This window comes from Pseudorasbora parva, chromosome 6 (assembly GCF_024679245.1).
Source record: "Pseudorasbora parva isolate DD20220531a chromosome 6, ASM2467924v1, whole genome shotgun sequence".
NCBI lineage: Eukaryota > Metazoa > Chordata > Actinopteri > Cypriniformes > Gobionidae > Pseudorasbora > Pseudorasbora parva.
In genome coordinates this window covers 39,435,691-39,458,060 of record NC_090177.1, presented here as the reverse complement: position 1 = coordinate 39,458,060, position 22,370 = coordinate 39,435,691, and the positions used below count along the sequence as shown (strand labels likewise).

The 22,370-nt window shown below is 39.1% G+C and overlaps 2 protein-coding genes across 5 annotated transcripts in view; both read right to left on the bottom strand.

The window, feature by feature from the left end:
* Positions 1-5,907, bottom strand: part of LOC137078998 (hemicentin-1-like) — a 96,791-nt gene extending 90,884 nt beyond the window's left edge. The window contains exons 1-2 of the mRNA XM_067446900.1: positions 5,824-5,907; positions 5,347-5,388 (exon numbers count right to left, since the gene is read on the bottom strand). Of these exons, the coding sequence (XP_067303001.1) occupies positions 5,347-5,388; positions 5,824-5,854 (73 nt within the window). The 5' untranslated portion in view covers positions 5,855-5,907. The remainder of the gene's footprint in view (positions 1-5,346; positions 5,389-5,823) is intronic.
* A 4,261-nt stretch (positions 5,908-10,168) lies between these two features.
* The window catches only part of mybpha (myosin binding protein Ha), a 32,090-nt gene continuing 19,888 nt past the window's right edge, over positions 10,169-22,370 (bottom strand). For 3 of the 4 annotated variants that reach the window (XR_010905496.1, XR_010905498.1, XR_010905497.1), the window contains 6 exons: positions 22,160-22,319; positions 17,566-17,702; positions 13,753-13,939; positions 13,488-13,532; positions 10,838-10,884; positions 10,169-10,464 (listed from right to left, as the gene is read on the bottom strand). Coding sequence is in view for 1 of the 4 variants with exons in the window: in XM_067447371.1 (XP_067303472.1) it covers positions 13,498-13,532; positions 13,753-13,939; positions 17,566-17,702; positions 22,160-22,319 (519 nt within the window). In the remaining 3 variants the exon portion in view is untranslated. The remainder of the gene's footprint in view (positions 10,465-10,837; positions 10,885-13,487; positions 13,533-13,752; positions 13,940-17,565; positions 17,703-22,159; positions 22,320-22,370) is intronic. The other variant, XM_067447371.1, reaches the window with a different exon arrangement.

Sequence of the window (22,370 nt, the reverse complement as noted above, 5' to 3'; positions counted from 1 at the left end):
GAAATGGTATATGTGAGGATTTCCAGTCAGGATTTAGACCGTATCATAGCACTGAGACTGCTCTAATTAGAGTTACAAATGATTTACTCTTATCATCTGATCGTGGTTGTATCTCTCTATTAGTGTTACTCGATCTTAGCGCTGCATTTGATACTATCGATCACAATATTCTTCTGAATAGAATCGAAAATTATGTTGGCGTTAGTGGAACTGCTTTGGCATGGTTTAAATCGTACTTATCTGACCGTTATCAGTTTGTAGCAGTAAATGAAGAGATGTCACACCGATCACAAGTTCAGTATGGGGTACCGCAAGGCTCAGTGTTAGGACCGTTGCTTTTCACCCTGTATATGCTACCACTGGGAGATATCATTAAGAAGCATGGCGTTCGTTTTCATTGTTATGCTGACGATACTCAGCTCTATATTTCCTCACGCCCTGACGAAACCTACCAATTCACAAGATTAACAGAATGCATAGCTGATATAAAAAATTGGATGAATAGTAATTTTCTGCAACTTAATTCAGATAAAACTGAATTTTTAATTATTGGACAGAAAAGCTCCACAAGTAGTAACCGAGAATACTGTCTAACACTTGATGACTGCTCTGTCAAGCCCTCGTCGTCAGTGAGGAACCTGGGTGTGCTCTTTGATACCAATCTTTCATTTGAAAGCCACGTTTCTAGCATCTGTAAAACCGCATTTTATCATCTTAAAAATATATCTAAATTACGGCACATGCTTTCAATGCAAAATGCTGAACATTTAGTACATGCGTTCATGAGCTCAAGGCTAGATTATTGTAATGCTCTACTGGGTGGTTGCCCTGCTCGCTTAATAACCAAACTCCAGCTAGTCCAAAATGCAGCAGCTAGAGTTCTTACTAGAACCAGGAAGTATGATCATATTAGTCCAGTTCTGTCAACACTGCACTGGCTCCCTATTAAACATCGCATACATTTTAAAATCTTGCTTATTACTTACAAAGCACTAAATAGTTTAGCTCCCCGGTACTTAAGCGAGCTCTTAACGCATTATACTCCATCACGTCTATTGCGGTCTCAAAACTCTGGCCAGTTGATAATACCTAGAATATCTAAATCAACTGCAGGCGGTCGATCATTTTCCTATTTAGCTCCTAAATTGTGGAATAGTCTTCCTAGCATTGTTCGGGAAGCAGACACACTCTGTCAGTTTAAATCTAGACTAAAAACACATCTCTTTACTATGGCATACACATAGAACATTTTTAACTTTCATTATTCAAATCAATTGACTGATTGTTAGGCTGCATTAACTAGGTCAGCCGGAACCGGGAACACTTCCCATAACACCTGATGTACTCGTTACATCATAAAAAGAGTGGCATCTACGCTAATGTTGTTTCTCTGTTTATCCTGAGGTTTATCCCGGATCTGGGCCCTGTCCGGATCGGATGGTGGACCTGCCTGGACATGACCAGCTCATCCTGGAGTGTCTGCTGAGCCGTGTCAAATGGTGTCTCCTCCGAATTTGCCTCACTGGCACGGCATGCTCAAAACCCGTCTTCGGCGCAATAATTCCGATCTTTCATGTATTCATACTCTTGTGTAATCGATGCCCCATCCTAAATAAATCTGTCTCTTCCGTGATACCCTGAAAATTTTGAATAATCCGATCTAATATGATTTCCGACCTGTAAGGTTGCCAGAATAATAATCTTACACGGTGTGTTAATAGGCCAGAGGAGAACTGGCACCCCGAGTGAGTCTGGTTTCTCCCAAGGTTTATTTTTCTCCATCATGCCCTGATGGAGTTTTGGTTCCTTGCCACTGTCGCCTTTGGCTTGGCTTGCTCAGTTGGGGACACTAAAAATATGATTAAAGTTATTCAACTTATTATACAAATAAAATATATGAATTAGGTCTTATTTAATTCTATAAACTATAATACTGATCTGCCAACATTGTCGCTATATGATAAATTAAAATAAGCTGATAACATCACTGTTTTCTCCAGTACGACTGTACAGCCAAATCTAATTTTGTCGCAATATTATCCTGTTTGACACTGTGAAGCTGCTTTGACACAATCGTGATTGTAAAAGCGCTATATAAATAAAGTTGATTGATTGATTGATTGCAGCATGACGGTTTTGTTATTATTTTTTTTGTCACCGTTGTTGTAAATCATAGGCCAAATATTGATGTCTGTGTGTGACCCTGGGAAATATTTTCTCAAAACTTATCATCCTTCAGCACTCAAAAAAATGATTCTAGTTGTTTGCTGAGTTTATTTAAATAAAATAAGCTGAAACAACTCAAATCTTTAGTGTTTTACTTAAGTGTCATTTTACTTAATTTAGGTTAAATGAAATACAATTTGTTAAATGTTAAGTTAACCTAAACCATTTGTGTTGCGCTGACTGAACTGGGCAGTGTATTTCTATTTCCCAGCATGCTTTGCATAGGGATGTCTCAGGAGAGTAAATGTTGAAATGAAGTATTGTTTAATGTGTTTTTTAGTGAAGGGAAAGACCTGTTAATGTTTTCATGTTATATTTGACAGTTATATTTGACATTTAAAAGTTGTTATGTTGTGTTAATTTATTTTGAGGTTTCCATTATCGTGAAGTGTAGATCTTGTGGTTAATCTATGCTGTTCTGAAACTGTGCTAATGCCAGTGATGAGAGATGCTTTACTTGATTATATACTTGCATGTTACAATTAGCAATTGATCAAGTGTTGTTGACTAATAATTTTTATAGAAATAAAGAAAACTAATTAATATGACGCAGCTCCCATAGCATACACATGGCCATCAGTTCTATCCCTCTCTATCCTACTTTATCTAAATGGATTGACATAAAATAATTTAGTCAAAACTACTAAAAAAATACAAGTTAATACAATTGTATTATAAGTTAATACAACAAGATTACAACAAATGTGTGTAGTTGAGCTGACACTATTAAATTAAGCTGTGCCCAACCATAGTAAATAAGTTGAATCAACCTTAATAAATTAAGTTGACCCAACATAAGTACATTAAATTGGAATAACAGAATTGCATAATGCTGAAATAAAGCAAGTTAATTATGTGGAAATACTTTTCATTATTTTTTTATGTTCATTCAAAGAGTCTTTTTTTTTTTGAGTGAGGATAAGGCTATCAGTGCCAATACTGCAGATTCACAAGATTATAGAGGCTATAAATAAATTACTATTGTGCCAAACAAGAACTCAAAATCAGATGCTCACTTTCTGATGATTTAGTTATCATCAACTGACAACACCTGATGTAATCTTTGCTTTCTCAGCCACAACTATTGTGTTTCTCACACACACAGTTTCAGCAGCCTAAGAAACGCTACCACACGTACGGGGACCAAGAGCCCAACTAAAGCAAACGCTTCCCTCCACAATGGTGACTTCAAATGAACCATAAATCCTCAACATCTAAAAATCTGTTAATTTTGTTTTCGTGATTTTTGGATAAACACACATTGTCCATGAGTTGCTTTGCAATTACAAATAGAACATATGTCCACAATGAGCAGATTTGAACTAGTGTTTAACCTTGAGGTCCATGAGCGTCTATATCAGATGTTTAGATCACGTCCAAAACAGACGTCATAAAAACTTTCATTCTGGCTCCTCAGTGGACGTCTTTTCAACGTCTGCCTCTAGTGGCAAAGATTTTGAAAAGACGTCTTTTGGACATAACTTTGCTGAGTGGGATTCCTTCCACTTAAGAATAGTTGTAGACTTTTAAGCACTTTTTATTTTAATACATCTCTTTGCATAAATATTATTTTCTACTTTAAAAAACTATAATTTCGTTATTTTTCTAACCCAACTAATAACTCATAAGGGAAAGGGAAAAAAGCTTCCGTAAGAATAGCTAGTTGTGTAGGCTTTAAGCACTTTTTGTTTAATTAATATATCTCTTAACATAAATATTATTTTCTACTTTAAAAAACGATATAATTTCGTTATTTTTCTAACCCAACTAATGGTGCTTTCATGCACATGAAGGAAAAACGCTTCCTTCCACTTAAGAATTAGGCGTGCACTTTTAAACATTTTTAATTTAACTATATCTCTTTACATAATTTTTTTTTTATACGTAAACTATACATTTAGTTATTTTGCTAACCCAAATAACTGCTCAGTGCTTTCTATATGTTGCACGTGAGGGAAAAAGCTTCCTCTTAAGAATAGTTGTTCACTTTTAAGCACTTTTTTAAATAGCCTACTGTATGTCTCTTTGTATAATTTTTGTATAGCCTACTTAAAAACTATAATTTTGTTATTTTTCTGACCCAACTAATTACTCATCTCTGCTTCCAATAGTTTGCACGCACTTTTCTCAATCATTACGGAAATATAACATTTTGATTTTGCATATTGTTTTTTAAACGGTCGTTCGTGTAGCCTAGTTCACATGACCACTTTACAATATTTCAACAACATATTTTATGTTGTAGCCTATCTGTATTTTAAGTTAAATGCAGAAAAGGGGGTCGCACACGAAGCTCAGCGCGTCTTTAAAATTCGAACACATTATTTTCGATGAGTGTACACACACCGGCGGCGTCGGCGGCATTTGGCACCTGTCCGCGGAGACTCAGGAATTTGTTCAAAATCCTGCCGCGCCAGAATAAGATTTCCCTCAAATCGTCAATGTACATACTGATTTCACCCTGTGTTACAAGATACACCCATCATGCAGCTCTTCTGTCAGAAGTCGATTCAAAACTGAGCTCGCGCGAAAATAATGTTTCCCTGCAAAGTTTTTAGGTTGACTATAGAAGCGACTACTATAGGATTAGTGTGTGTCGCACTGGCAAGATTGGCATTGGGGCGCGTGGCATCAGGATGGCTTCGCTCGTGATGTCGGTCAGCCGTCACGGCGCAACCCTACTGAACATTACGCTGAACTTGAATGCACATTAAATTAACAGCATTTAGGAGATTATCCACACATTTTCCCCCAGACTTAATTTGAGACCGGCCTTTATTTGTTCATGCTGACCACGCCCCCGGCCACTATCAGAGGCCCGGCGTTTAATTGACTAGAGGCTTTTATTTGAGGAAATACAGTATTTTACGGATATATATATATATATATATATATATATATATATATATATATATATATATATATATATATATATATATATATGTATTTCTATGTATTTGGTATATTGTGTGTGTGTGTGTGTGTATATATATATATATTACAGTGTAGTTATTACCAAGTCACTATATTTACTGTAATAAATACATTGTATGTTTGGCGAACAGGACTAAACCAGAAACCACCTATTATATATTTTAAAAATAAATTTTTTTATCTTACCTTCAGTGCTCTCTTGAGATGTTACTTGCACACAGACTGCCACTATATTAAAATAAAATAAAAAATCAGCGATATGCTGGGTTACAGTGAAATGATTTACTAGTTTTATTCTCTCTCTCTCTCTCTCTCTCTCTCTCTCTCTCTCTCTCTCTCTCTCTCTCTCTCTCTCTCTCTCTCTCTCTCTCTCTCTCTCTCTCTCTCTCTCTCTCTCTCTCTCTCTCTCTATCTATCTCACTCTCGCTCTCAAAAAAGGTCTAAAAGCTGTCATTGTGCTACACTTTCAAAAGGTTAAAAATATGTACTATTTAAGAACTAAAATAAACACTTTTTTGTACCAATATGAGGTACCTTTGAGGCATAGATATGCCCTTTTTTGTTCAAAGGTGTATTGCTCCAGTGACAGCTTTTAGACCTTTTTTTCGGAGAATGTCGGTTTATGTTAATTAAATATAATTAATATTAATAATTGCATCTTACCTGTCAAAAAGAAGATTTTAACTGTTTCCATTTGCAGCTGCAGTTAAAGTAGAGCCTCAGTGAACACTGACTTTGCTTGAGTCTCTGCAACAGTAAGTACTGTTATAACCACTTTTAATGGTACCTGACAGGAAATCATGACGTCTTATCTATTTACATTTCACCCACAAAGCTCGATATGTTTGAGTGGAGGGATTTTTTGAAACCCCTATTTCCATTTTTAATAATAATAAAATTGAGCTTGCATTATACCATGTAACAAAAACAAGATGTAGATACATGAGTGTGTTTAAATATAATAAATATTCAGTTATGTGTCATTTAGTTTCATTTTCATAGACTTTTAGTTTGTTCATGTTTTCTTTTTTAATTTTATTGTCATGGTTACTGATGAGATTGTTTCGGTTTAGCTGTGTATAATTATTTACACTTATTTGCCTTATGTTTCTGTTTTTTCAGCGCTCATTGTCCGATCGTATCTATGAATGGGGTGTTTGTTTGCTGGTGTCTGTTATATTACCTTATTAAAGACTGTGATCTTCATCATTGTGTGTTATTCCTGCAACTGTGCATGATAGAAGACCAGACATATATGGATTTGGCAGCTCAGTTTATTGCGATTTCCCAAAAGGGTTAGATTTTTTGGGACTTTACAGAAAATTTCTGCAATCTTGCCGCAAATATCAGGGTTAATTATCACCATAGTAGACCTCTTAGACACCAAAGGAGTTAACTAAATGAAGGCTGTCATGAGGTGTCTTTTTAAGAGTTTACCCTGAGCCAAGCCACAGCCAGATCTAGAGCCCAGCCGACAATCCCCCAAAACAATGCTAACTGTTCACGATTAAATGTCATATCCAGAACATCAACTTGATATTTTGTGAATGTTTGCAAATCGCTTTCCTGAATGTGTTTTTTAGCACGCTGTACAGCTAATGTGGCTAAAGTTACCATTGTCCCTAACTGTTTTCACAGAGACCAGAGCTATGCTTTTTATTTTTAAGTAAAAAGTTGCGTTTATGAATTACAGTAAGCTTATCTGAACTATACAGAAAAGATCAGGTATAACATCTTTAATGATCCACTGAGAAGGCAACACTAAAAAGAAGAGAAAAAGAAACCAACCGCAATGCAGAAATAGGCAATGACTGATAAAAACACAGCAACTTAAAAAAGAAAGGCAAATGAGAGTAATTAAAGACACATAGCTGAACTGAAAACTATCCATATCTTACCATGACAACTAAAGAGTGGCGAGAAAACTGAACAAAAGCAAGACAGGAAACTGGTATGCAAAGGGCTGGTGGAGAGGAACGGGCAAAGGGCAAAGGGCTGGTAATAACAGGCAGAAAGAACGGCAGAGAACCCATGGAGGAGTAGATGATGGGGCATCCAAGGTGGTAACACGAGATGAGTCCAGATGTTGCAGAAAAGCATTTCCAGGTCAGCATAACAACAAGCTCCAGTCTTTGTGAATACAGTGATGGACAACGTGTATCACCACCTAAACAGTACCTTTCTAAAATCAACAATGGATAGAAGGAAAGGACTTGAGGAAAGTTTAACCCCCAGGAGTCGGCCGTAGCGGCTAGATCAACTCACTTTTTTTTTCTTATCAGTGCCAAAGAGACTCAAATAACTCTCTTTTTGATCTCTAACTTAGTGAAAATGTATCACACAAACATAAGACATGTGTCTAAAGAAATGGTGAAATGTCAGGTTTTAAATAATGTAAATCAATTCAAAAACAAGTATTCATGGAGCCCGTGTTCAGATTCAAATCTGCAATCCATGAGAGCAGAGTCGACGCCTACATCAACTCAAATAAACCCATCAACACTTTACACTTTTTGAGACGCAGTGAGAAATAATCCTGGAATAATTTACCTCAGAAAAACCTGTTTATTTCTAAGAGCAACGGATTCAGCGGAGGATTGTGATGTAATTTATTCTGTTAGCGTCTGTGAATATTAAACACAAATATGAATCCTGCTGCAACATAACATTTATACAACATTTCTTTGGCCTGGTTTACTGTAAACTAGGCTAGTTTCACATCAATGCAGCTTTTTTTGTTGCTTTTTTTCCTGCAAATGTCTGCTTAGATGCTATAAATATAGTACCAGTAAAAAAGTACTGATGTTTAAATATAGGCTAACGGTATTTTTAACTTTAATATATGTTGCTTGCGGAAAAGTGAAAGGCACCAGTAATAAAGGACACATCATTTGATGCACAATATATCAGAAGACACGGAGCTTGTCAGAAATGATTTTGACCACTTCATTAAGTTTTGTTTTGTAGAAAGTTTTTACGCAATTTGGGCGTCACAGAAAACATATGTGATAGCTCACCTGAGATTTTGTTGCTAATTTTAAATATATTGTTGAGTACATTATTACCGTGCGCGTGCATTAAATCTGCCCGCTTTCAAAACGGCTGAGAAAGCGGGAGCGAAACAGAGAGAGCGCTCGTATTTTTATTTTTATTTTTATTTTTTATAAACCTTATTTCCCAGCTCACACTTTTCTTATCCTAATTTTACACAAAACACACAAGCCTTGCTGACTCCGATTGGACTATTACACACAACGTTAAACAGAACCGGGACCCCAAGTAAAAGATTGGGATGTACGGGTCTCGGGTGCTCCGTGAAGAGCTCTACGGCAAAGTGACAAACGCATCGACAAACGCCTAGATCGTGGTCCTCTGTTCCTCTTTTAAAATGAATGCGCTGTTGATATCTTCTATAACCGACGCGATGGCGAAATCTACACATCTCAGTTCCCCAAGCGCTCTTTGATGACGGGGCTGATTGCGTTTCTGGTGATAATCTGTCAAACATCACCCTGACAGTGTAATAACTCCTCTACGGATCGAGTCCAGACCGAACTTCCCGACCTAAAAATGGGCGGGGCTAAGTTCGGCTGGCATCCAGGCTAGCCGACTATAGCCTTAACTGGCGATCATCGATTGGACGCTTGTCTTATAGAAAAAATGAAACTCGAAATTATATTTGAGTATTGAGTGTATCGGATAGTTTATAAAATCAAAAGATTCAGAAATGTTTTCTAATTGAAATACGATACTTGGGTTCACGGAAAGATGAATATTTTTCTCATGTGATGGACTGAATGTAGGCCTACCGCATGCACTTTCAGAACATTTACACAAAAAAGACAATTTCACTGTGGCGAGGTGGATGAGCGAGAGCCACGGGAGGAGAGAGTGAGACCGGTGCGTGATTGAGAATGAGCGTCACCTGGTGACGGCTGACCAAGGTGAAGCCTGAGGGACGAGGCAGAGGCTCTCAGGTGGAGCTGATGGTGGGAGGAGCCAAAGTGGCACCGACAGGTCAACATGAGCCTTTAACCGAGGGTACAGCTGACGGGGCTGAGGGATCCTCATGCTTAGGCGAAGTTGGTTAATGCATGGCCTTAGGCTTGACAACGTCACAAGGCATGATGGGGGAAGACCAAGGACTGCAGGACACCGTCTGAGGCAGGGCTGAAAGTGGAGGTGTGAGAGGAAGGCTGTGCGAGATCAAAGACGATAATTCACTGTCATTATGTTGAGCTGAACCAACGGCGAGGAAGGCACAGATGGTAACACATACCACCCGTTCTGAAACTGAAGCAGTTTCCCTCACTTCAGGGTTAACATGCACAGTTTTCACTTAACGGTCATTGTGAAACAGGCCCTGGTTCCTGTATTGTTTATCATCTATGTGTACCGTGGTTGTATATTCTCCTAGTGAGTTTGCTATGTGTTGGTTTATTATTATATTATCTGTTAGAGTATCTTCATCATCATGCACTCTACAGCCACCACCTGTGACAATTATAACCAGAGCTAATGATTCACTGGTTTTAAATTAGGGAGAGATGAATAGTTCAGAATGTTTTTGGTATCTCACAACATCAGCAACAGTTTAAACAGCACACTATTAGTAGACACTGACTAATGGATACTCATGTCAACAGTGTGGTTAGTGACTGGTTTCATCGATGTGTATTTGCAGAGTACCAGTTAAATATGTTCAGTCCACCACAAGACCACAGGTCATGTATTTTTCATGCCTGTTTCTTCCGTGAAATCAACCACCCACTTGGTTTATCAGAAACACTAATGCCAACCACATCCGGTGCAAACCTGGGGACTGGTTAAAATAAACTCTGTTTGAATACAACATCTTCACAAAGAATACAATGTTTTTCTTCTTCTTCTTTTTACTGCAGCACTATATCCAATAAGAAAGAAAAAAGTCACAATATTTTTTAATAATCTTTTTAGATTAACATCATAAAGATTATGATATTGAAGATTGGAATAAGATAGGTGGGTTTATTGATTTATGATTTATTGGAAACACTCTCAATTACAATGAGGGATTTCATCAGGAATAAACAGGTACAGACAACTAGAGTGACACTTGAAATACATGCAAGAAATATAAAACTAAACATTCTCGTTTTAGCCTTCACTAAAAGTGTTTTTGTTTTTTTTGTTTTTTGCTTTTAAGCAAAACAGGAATCCATTCAATGTTTCTTGTATTTTGCTGATAGAATAAATCACAGAAGCGAGTCTGAGCCTCTATAACTGTTCACACATCAGCTCATCCTCCCGCACCGCTGTAAACATCTACAACAGAAGAAAAAGAGAAGAAAGTGTGTCAGATACCAAGAAACTCCATTACCCAGAATGCATCTGTCAAACACCACATGCAGTGAATAGGTGTGTGTAAACACTCACTGAGAATTATCACATTGATATGAATACATACTTAAAATAAATGTATTTCTTATACTGTTTGACATATAGGGAACTAGAGTATTTCTATGTATTTGGTATATTGTGTGTGTGTGTGTGTGTGTGTGTGTGTGTGTGTGTGTGTGTGTGTGTGTGTGTGTGTGTGTGTGTGTGTGTGTATATATATATATATATATATATATATATATATATATATATATATATATATATATAGTGCAGTGTTATATATTGTAGCTTTGCTCACCACAGTTATTCTATAGCATTGTGTCCTGCTGCTCCTCAACAAGTAAACTGGTAAAGACAAAAATGTTTGATATATTTACATAATTATTTATAAGTATTTTCCCCATCATAAAAATTATAAGTTCCCACAGTAGCCAGCACTTGATTTTGGCAATGTGGAAGATTTAAATTGCTATTATTTTGCAAGGAAACCTTTTATAATACTATACCGTTTTAAAGTCCCCATTAAATCAAAATGGAAGTTTTTTTGGCTTATAGTGTGAATATGTTAGTCCTACTGTTATCTTTAAGCTACTGTGCTCCAAAACAATGACATTTCACATTTAGAAGATATAAGCATTCAAAACTTACAGTCTCTCACTTCCACCAATATGGACTCCTCAGATTTTCTGTCCAATCAAATGCTCTCTAGAATCTAAAGCCCCGCCCCCTACTTTATAAATAGATGCTGAAGCTGCGGCTGAAATCGGTCACTTTTTCACACATTTACTATTTTCTACATGGTGAATGGCACATAGTGCTCTGCATAGGGGACAGGAAACGATTCAGGCAGTGTAAATATGGGCGAATGAAGTCTGGTTTCACTTTAGTGTCATGGAAACCACCATAGTGGACACACACTGTCTGTTCCAATCCAGAGACACGATAGCACAGAGCGGATCATGAGCGCGAGTCAGCGCAGACCAGAAAACGTATCGGATCAATTTGAATTCTGCGCAGAATGCTGTATTTTAAAGCGATATGGAGCAGAAATTGTTCGATATTAGGAGGACTCTGTGGGTTTACAGAGCTCAGCAGCTCTGGCTGAGTTATGGTTGTATACTAACAGCTATTGACTGTTTTAAAAAGGGGGAGGAGCCAATCTATCCGTTGATTTTTATCCATGGTGCTATTGGTGAATCTCATGTGAGTGACAGGTTATTGCCCCGCCCTCGTGCCAGTAAACACATCATCAGAGAAGAGATGAGAAGAAATATTGAAGAAGGGAGGAGAAGTTACTTGGATTAAAGATTATGAGGCCACATGAATAAAAAAATATATTATAATAAATAGTGCAATATACCATAATTATAAATTATGTATTTTATAGTGACTTTAAGAGAAAAAAAATTGTTACATTAAAAATATGCTATAAACTTTGAATTTGAATTTTTTATTAATAACTCTTACAGTTCCTACATTTTTTAGTGTTGCTTGTACAACACAACAATTTAAGTACTTGAAAACAGAACATGAGGTGTTAACCCGAGGTGTGTCCGGCAGTGTGTGGCCACTGTCGGAAATCATGTGTGATGTTCTGTTTTCCGTTCTCTGCTCTCTGCCAGGACACGGTTTCATTTTTAGCCCTCACAGTCTTGCACCAACAGTCACACAGGCCTCTTTGAGGGGGAGTGGCTACACTCTCACAGTTTGCAGGTTCCTCCATGTATGGGAGTCTCACAGCGGGAAACAGCTGCCAGCACATGTCAGAGACTCCCTGATAGGCATGATAGATGCACAAAGTGTACAAACAGATGTCAGTAATGTTTAGCCAGGTTGTTTTAAGTGGGTTCCCCCATCAATTTGTTGCGTTTTGTCAACTGAAGAATTGTATATGTAACATTAGGTTTTGAATCTAGTATTTATTTGAAACCTAAAAATAACCGTTTAAATGGCATTTAAACCTAATGCTGAATGTCTTTCAAAGGTCTGAGCGCTGAACCTTCTTGGAGGCATAGTGTGCATTCAACAGGATTTACAGACCCTTTAAAAATATTTTACTACATAACAGACATGCTTTTGATGCACATCAGCTTTAGAGAGTTATTTGAGTGACTGTATCTTACAGAGTGTAACTGCATGTACATGGTGGGAAAAGTAGTTGTTGTTTTTAGGATGAAGGTTTTTTTTTTTGCAGCGTGACCACAATTACTGAATTACTTGTCGTCCCAATAGCCCACACTATTGGGACGCCTGCCTTTACACGCACATGAACTTTAATTCCATCTCATTCTTAATCCGTAGGGTTTAATATGGAGTCGGCCCACGCTTTGCAGCTATAACAGCTTCAGCTCTTCTGGGAAGGCTTTCCTCAAGGTTTAGGAGTGTGTTTATGGGGATTTTGACCATTCTTCTAGAAGCGCATTTGTGAGGTCAGGCACTGATGTTGGACGAGAAGGTCTGGCTCTCAGTCTCTGCTCTAATTCATCCCAAAGGTGATCTATCGGGTTGAACTCAGGACTCTGTGCAGGCCAGTCAAGTTCCTCCACACCAAACTCACTCATCCATGTCTTTATGGGCCGACGCTTTGTGCTCTGGAGCGCAGTCATGTTGGAACAGGAAGGGGCCGTCCCCAAACTGTTCCCACAAAGTTGGGAGCATGAAATTCTCTAAAATGTCTTGGTATGCTGAAGCATTAAGAGTTCCTTTCACTGAAACTAAAGGGCCAAGCTGAACCCCTGAAAAGCAACCCACACCATAATCCACCTATAAAAATATTATTGTTTTTTAGTTAATGTTGTTAATGTAAGATTTTTTTAGGGAGAAAAATGAAGCTTGTGGCACTCTTTTGTGAGATGCACCACAAAACATTTGTGCACATACAATGTATTTTAAAATAATTTCAGTGTTAATTTATTTCAATCTAAACCGTGTTTTATTCATTTACTTACCGTACTTATCTTATTTCCTATCTTTTTCTGCTTGGATGGTCACCTCTGGTGAAAAAGAAAAGCAAATTGTCATTAGCATATCTCTGTACAATTCCATTACTCACAAGCTCAAAATAATCATAGTCAGCACAAAAAATGCTCGCTTGTCATTCCCCTCCCGGATAAACACCTTAAAGGATCACTACCACTATGTCACTATAATCAGCTGAAAATGCACCTTGCAGCATTAGCGTGTCAGGCAAAGAGCAAACGATCCTGCACTTACGTTTGACCTCCAGCCTGCAGGCAACTGTAGCCTCACCAAGGGCATTCTTGGCCCTGCAAGTGTAGACGCCGCCATCAAAGCTGGATGGTTTGCGGATTTCGAGCGAGCACACTCCCTGGTTGTTGATCTGCCTGAATTTGGGGTCATCTCCTATGATCATCTGGTTCTTCAGCCACTCGATCTTAGGCTGCAGATAAAATACATTTCAACGGACGTAGCTACAACCAACATCAGCAAGTCATCTATCACACTGGACCATTTCACACATATGTTTAACACATTACTGTTGTACTCTCTCAATTAAATAAAATCACTAATAAGGTGTAATTAATACATGGCCGAGAGGCATTTAGTAACCCACAGTAATGCTGTAAACTGGCGTAACTGAAGCTACATAACCCATCTTCCGTGCTAATGGTCCTGTAGCCTCATTAATTTTATCCCTCACACACACTTAGAAGTGTCATGGTCACTATATATAATGTCAGTCCCTGAATTTCTGCACACAAGTGGTTCTGCACCGCATGGGTCAAGGGTTTACAGAAGCATTTCAGCATTCTGCTAGCACATACTGCGATCGTACGATGCTAACTGATTTCGCATTGCTCCATGGGCTCCATGGGTAACTTTCCCGAAATAAGAAACATATAGAGCTCCTATCTAATACCTTCGGTTCCACACACAGATTGTGTCCACAAGATGCTACATTTCTTCAGACATCAAGATGCTAGCACAAAATGGCTAATACAGAGGTGTTTTAGGGAAGCTGAAGATGAGGTCTTAATACACTCAATGAATTCAACATGATATTGTGTATTTTTGTATTTTTTTTACTTTAAAGGGGTACTTCAGCGCTGGGAAGATGAATCTGTATTTAAACTGGGTCATCAATGCAGTAGAAATGTGAAATTATTTTTGAATTTGGTGCTTTCTAAACTGAGAAAAGACAGAAAATGTATTTTTGTCCCATGGGGATGAAAGACTACAATTCCCAGAATGCTTCGCTGCCCTGTGAGGCCATTCCCAACGCCACCGACTTCATTACTGTGACGGAGTTAGAGAACAGACACTACAATTAAAAACTGAATGTGTCTGTTCAATATAATGAGTGAGTCGCCGCGCGAGTATCACAGCACTGAGCACTAACTGCACGAGTGATGAGAGCTGAGGTAATCGCGATCACACTCGCGGCATACATTCACAACGCAAGTTCAGTCTGGCGCGTTTCAGGTCATGCCTTTGCAAGCTTAACTTTCATAGAAATGAATTTGAGAAGTTAAAAGACTTACATTGCTCACCATAGCTCCGTTTAAATGATCCTGTAGCTGCAAGCTGAGCTCTCCCTGCAAGCTGAGTGTTATCTCCCATCCCCCAATGCCGGATTCAAAACATGAGGAAATGGCTCCCTCTGCTGGCTGTAGTCTTTAGCCTCTGGGCAAACATTCCTCCTATGATGCAAAAATCGTCAATTTGCATCATAGGAGGAATTTTTCCAGAAATAAAATGCATAAATCTCTCGTCTCAGGGAGATATGAGGAGGGAAAGCACAATAATTTGAATATACTCCAGGGTTTCTACTGATACAAAGCCATATGCTAATCGCTGAAGTAACCCTTTAAGCAGTTTGATTTGAGCAGTTGGCAACGAGTTGATCCTCATTCAGGCTAATGCTAAAGCTTTACAGGAAATAATAAGGGAGTTACAGAAGCAATGGTGAACTTTATCATCAAGCTTTAACTGTTATCTATGCTTTTGAGGAAAATGGATGTCCAAAATTGATGAAAAATGATTTTCAGTCAGCAGATATGGCGATGCACAAGAGATCATAGCAGATATCTTGCTAATTGAACTGATTAATGTGTGCTGATCTTATATTTTTACAAAAATGACTTCAATAGCTTTTACACATTGGCAGTATTAAAGGGTTAATGACAAATAAGACTGTCCAAGATAAATTAATAAATCTGGGCAAAAATATGAACGTCATTCCTTTGACTTATAAAACGTAATTTTCAATGGGAGGAATAAGCTAACATAATCCTGTTGAGGAAGCAATTACTATGAAGCACCACTGAGCCAAATAGTTTGTGAGGAACATTTCCAAGTGTATACACGAATGCTCTTTCTCCAATGTTTAGTTACTGTACATTATCACACTGTCACCAACTCTTGTGTCCCAGATGTATCCTGATTTTGTAGCACCAAAGTGGAAAAAGTAGGTAAGTGTCAACTGGTCCAGATAAACATGGTGGAACGGCACAGTTTTACCACGATGGTGGAAAATAATCTGTCATCCTTCTAAGCACATGGTGCTCTCCTGTGGCTTTGAAGGTTTTAGGTTTCCAACTTCATCCAAAAAGCTCAAGACACCCTGTAACTGGTTTGGTGCCAAATAGAAATTGTGCCCCATCATGAAAATCTGGAGCAAGGGTTTTTGAATGTCCCGGTCATTATACAAAATTAACTCATTCCTGACTATGTGATATTCTCTCCTCTCCTGACAATGAGAAACTTCTTCATGCATTTGCTACAAATAGGCTTGACTATTGCAATACCTCTATTAAACACTTACAAAGAGTTCAGAATGCCGCTGGGCGAATGCTAACTTGCTCTAAAATGAAAAATCACACTACTCCGACACTCAGATCCTTTCACTGGCTGGCTGTGTCATTCAGAGTTGAATTCAAGATCCTCTTATTAGTTTTTAATATCTCCATGGTACTTTATTGTAGTGTTGTCAGAAGTACTGACTACGGTACAAAGTCGGTACTGACATTTTTAAAATGTGATGATACCAGTGTCCCTCTAGCATTTTGAGCAGATTCATAAACACCTCCGATTGGCTATTGTGTTCATGCGTTCAACATATATGTATGTAATTGGCTACAATTATCGATGCTCTGCACTGAGCGCTTACACAGAAACACAGGAACGCTTGAAAGCAGGCGTCTTTTAGCAGATCCCTAATATATCCGCTGATAGACGCCTGCATCCAAACGCTTCCATATATATATATATATCTGTGTAAGGCATCCATTTACAACATGTTTTTGAAACATTGATCATTGTAGCCAATTACAGACATATATGTTGAGCGGGTGAACACATGCAAACTCTGGGACACGGTGTAATTGTTTTGCTTGGAGCATGTTGTCAATACTATCATACTATCAGGGAAGCCATTACAGTGTTCTTCTATTAAAAAGACATTATGTTCTATAGTAGCTTTGAAGGTTTTACATTTCTAATTGCATCCAACATCCCCAAGAGACCCTGGGCATCTCTGGAACTTTGTTAGCACAAAATAGATTGCAGGCCGCATCACTGTAAGCTTTAATGAACAAGAATTTTGGAGTGTCCTAGAAGTCTATACCTTATCAGGATTCGCATTCAGCCCAGATTTTGCATCTATCTCAGCTGTTCTCGAAACTTGATTCTACTACGTCCCCCTCCTTGGCAATGACAAGCTAACACAGTCTCCACACGACTGTTTACCAGCTGGCTTAAGTGGTCAGCAAGAATGACCAACAGCACTGTGCTTTTTGTACCTCATGACTACATCTATTGGTATAAATAAGCTATTTATTGAGCTTGAACCCAAGGACATTTGAATGTGTTGATACAGTCATTGGATTATTAACAGCTGCTGTTTGAATTGCAACGATACTCTTTCAAAGTATATTTGTAGCAACATATCAGCTAATTCCTGGCTTCAAACATGTAGCTACTGGTTGGTATATTGTCCACAATAAAAAAAGTGGAAGAAGGCCATGGAGGACTATTCCAAATGAGCAGAAGAGAGATCATCCCTACCTTTGGACTGCCTCTGACTGCACACAGTAGTTTAGTGTTGTAGCCCACAGTGGCCGCTCTGTCGTTGAGGGGAGCTGTGAACTTGGGAGCCTCGCTGAAATCATGCTCCTTGTACTCTGGTGGTTTGTAGACAATACCTACAGGACAGGGGACAACAACCTCAGCCGGGACTGACAGTTGTCCAGAGGGTATAGCTGTTACATGAAATTATGACTATGGATGTGCAAAACTGTTAGGAACTAGTCGGCTAAACAGAGCGCTGTAGAAAAAAAACCAATGGAATACGTTCCCTAGAAGAGGTGCAAATGCAAGATGCAACAGCAAAAGGTGTCCATCTCAATGTTTATGCCTGTAGCACCTATGAATTTAAGACATGGGTGTCTAATCCTGCTATTGGTTAGTTTCTACTGATCCTTAAGAGATGGGCCGTATCCAAAATCACCCCTTTACCCTCATTCACTATTCCCTACATTACACCACTAATATAGTCCATTTGAAGGAGTAAATGACATTGAGTGATTCGGAAAATTAGAGCAAGACACAGGAATACAATTGTCGTAATTCTCAGAGATTATACATTGGGTTTTCATTATTGAAGTGCATTATAAGACTGATTGTGTGATCTCGATAATGTCCATTATGATTTCGGACATCCGTTACAAATTGTAGTCGCTTCTAATAATGCACTTAATGTTAACATTTTGATAGTCCAAATTGAGACATTCTATTGACCATAAGTCATTTTGAAACTACATGTCAACTAGCAGTTATTGGAGTATTAGTAGACTGTCTGCTTTATATCTGCTAACTCTTAATTTCGACGCTCCCCCAACATACATTATATTGACTGTAAGTTACTTTGCAAGTATACACTATGTCAACTTATTCTACTAACCCTAACCATAACCTAACAGTCTACTTATATTCTAACGAGTTGACATTTAGTTGAAAAATAATGACAGTTAGTTGGCATGCACTTATAGCTAGTAGAATGGAATCACAATGTAAGGGGGGAGGGGAGGCTGACTGAGGTGTATTTAATTAGGGCTGGAGCTAAACTCTGCTGAAAGGTGGCCCTCCAGGAGCAGGATAGATCCCCTTGATTTAAGGACATAACTCAAGGTGGAATTCTGATTCAGCTCCTGGCCACTGGAGAGTTTAACTCCAATCAGCTCTAACTCACCTGCCTAAAAGTGTCTAGGGCTGTGTCTAAAAATTGCCCCCTTTACCCTTAGGGGAGATGGGATAACACACACATTTTCAGTCAATCTCATGTCGATCTTGAGTACCTGTACCTATAAAGTAGTATTGCATCCTTCATATCTAAGAAGAGTCTAGTTTTTTCATATTTATAAAAGACTTTTGAAATGTGAATTTTTTTCCGAAAGCAGACGAACTCATGGAGGCCTGCAGTGGGCGGAGCTAAAGAGACAGTGCACACACACACACACACACACACGCACGCACATGTCGTTTTTCCATGTTTTATGGGGACTTTCTATAGGCGTAATGCGTTTCATACTGTACACATCCTATCCCCCTACACTGCCCCTGCCCCTAAACCTACCCATCACAGGAAACATTCTGAATTTTTACTTTCTCAAAAAAACTCCTTCTGTGTGATTTATAAGATGTTTTCCTCATGGGGACCTAAAAATGTCCCCACAAGGACAAGGATTTCGGATATTGCCATCTTTGTGGGGACATTTTGTCCCCATAACGTAGGGATTACCAGGCCGCGTGCACACACACACACACACACACACACACACACACACACACACACACACACACACACACACACACACACACACACACACACACACACACACACACACACACACACACACACACACACACACACACACACACACACACACACTACATTCTTGGCATTATCCCTCCGTGGATAACTTTGGATAATGTATTCAATATATGTTGGTGTTGTTGACATTATATGCACTTACGCGCCAATTGCTAGCAAAACACAGACATTTGATGCAGTTTCACTCACTGCCTGCGGTTTCGGTGACTGGGGAAGTAGAGAAAGTAGAAAGTATTAGCAAGGGTGAAGTTAGGAGAACTTTGAAGAGGATGAAGAGAGGAAAGGCAGTTGGTCCTGATGACATACCAGTGGAGGTATGGAAGTGTCTAGGAGAGATGGCAGTAGAGTTTTCAACTAGGTTGTTCAACAAGGTTTTAGAGAGTGAGAGGATGCCTGAGGAATGGAGGAGAAGGGATTTGGTGCCGATTTTTAAGAAAAAGGGAGATGTGCAGAGTTGTGGAAACTACAGAGGTATTAAGCTGATGAGTCATACAATGAAGTTGTGGCAACTAATAGTGGAAGCAAGGCCAAGGGGAGAAGTGGACATTTGTGAGCAGCAGTATATAGTTTCATGCCAAGAAAGAGCACTACAGATGCATTATTTGCTTTGAGAATGTTAATGGAGAAGTACAGAGAGGATCAGAAAGAGCTGCTTTGTGTCTTTTTAGATTTAGAGAAAGCATATGACAGAGTGCCAAGAGAGGAGCTGTGGTATGAGGAGGTCTGGAGTGGCAGAGAAGTATGCTAGAGGGATCCAGGATCTGTATGAGAGCAGTAGGACAGGGGTAAGGTGTGCCATAGGTGAGACAGAGGACTTCACGGTGAAGTGGGACTGCATGAAGGATCGGCTCTGAGCCCCTTCTTGTTTCTGGTGGTGATGGACAGGCTGGCAGATGAGGTCAGACAGGAATCTCCATGGACTATGATGTTTGCAGATTACATTTTTATCTGTAGTGAGAGCAGGGAGCAGGTGGAGGAAAGTCTAGAGAGGTGGAGGTTTGCTCTGGAGAGAAGAGGAATGAAGGTAAGAGGGAACCAAGTGGAACAGTGAGGTTACAGGGAGAAGAGGTAAAGAAGGTGCAGGATTTTAAGTACTTAGGGTCAACAGTCCAGAGCAATGGGGAGTGTGGAAAACAGGTGAAGAAGCGTGTGCAGGCAGGTTGGAATGGGTGGAGAAAAGTGTCAGGTCTGTTGTGTGACAAAAGAGTACCAGCAAGAATGAAAGGAAAGGTGTAGGGGACAGTAGTGAGACCAGCGATGTTGTATGGTTTGGAGATAGTTGCACTGAGGAAAAGACAGGAGGAAGAGCTAGAGGTAGCAGAGCTGAAGATGTTGAGGTTCTCTTTGGGAGTGACGAGGATGGATAGGATCAGGAATGAGTACATCAGAGGGACAGCACATGTGAGATGTTAGAGAGGCCAGGTTGAGATGGTTTGGACATGTTCAGAGGAGGGAGAGTGAATATATCGGTAAAAGGATGCTGAGGTTAGAGCTGCCAGGCAGGAGGTCAAGAGGAAGACCAGAGAGGAGGTTTATGGATGTAGTGAAGGAGGACATGAAGGTAGTCGGTCTGAGAGAAGAGGATACAGAGGATAGGAATAGATGGAGGCAGATGATTCGCTGTGGCGACCCCTGAAGGGAAAAGCCGAAAGAAGAAGAAAAAGAAGAAGAAGAAGAAGAAGAAGAAGAAGAAGAAGAAGAAGAAGAAGAAGAAGAAGAAGAAGAAGAAGAAGAAGAAGAAGAAGAGCAGCAACGGAGTTGCGCAAGTGTTTCTGTTTGTTCTCTGCATTTTGGCGACAATTGTTTTATAAACAAGGCCCAGTTCAACTCTGGATTTCCAGATCGGCTAATGCTGAAAGATGAAGCGGATGAAGATGAAGGTTCACCATTATGTGTTGGAAGCAGGGGCTGAGTAAAACTTCTTCCAATGCCTGTGTGTTCTTGGCTATCCGCGCATTAGTGCACATCAAGTAAATAACATCAACACTTGTGATTCTTTAGCTCCGCCCACACGATACGCCTCCAGCCACTTGGTTTTACTCGGAAAGACTCGGTACAGCGTATCTGTCTTATATAAATATAATAAAACTAAAGACTTTTCTGAGATATGAAGGATGCAATACTACTCTATAGGTACTCAAGATTGACATGAGAATGACAGAAACTGTGTGACCCAGCCACTGTGTTTCACTGTGTGTGAAACACAACCAGCTCAGTGTCAGCAACTTTGGGGTACAACAGTTATACTTATGTGGAGAGCTGACTGACACGTTGCTAAATTATTGTCAGTTTTGCAGCATAATCCGTGGTGTCATGCAAATCCACGTACCACTGATGTGAGGAACGAGAACTGTCATTAGCACTCAAAGCAGAGCCAAGTCTTATCTCCACACAGTGAGGACACTTAGCATGTGCTGCCAACAAAACTCACGTTTTAAAGGAACAGTTCCTTTAATACAAGTTATTAATAACAACTTTATCAATAATAAGTTAGTTTATTTGTAGGCAGTTTGCATCTTGCGATATTAATGAAGAATATGAGGTCATGTGTGCAAATATCTACCCTCTTTTTTAATATTTTTGTTGAACATAGGTGTATTTTATCCTTCTGCTGCCAGAAATAAGCCACTCAAGGTCATACATTAGTCATTTTACCTCAGTCAGTCCATGTAATGCAATGTTTTCTTTTACTTTTCTTCAGACACCAAGTTCTCTTTACTTAATGGGAGAAGTTTGAAGTGTCAAAACAATGACATGTTGTGACCTCACCTGTTTTCTGAATATGAGCAGCAGCTTTTGTTACAGCAGCAGTCTCACTCTTTCCAACCTTGTTTTCAGAAAAAACTCTGAAGGTGTATACATTTCCCATCACAAGGTCCGAGACGGTGGCGTTCAGCCTGTGGAAGTGCTCGAGAACCGTAAACCAATCCTGCAAAAAACAGTCATATCCTTAGTATGACAGGACATTATAGACTATCAC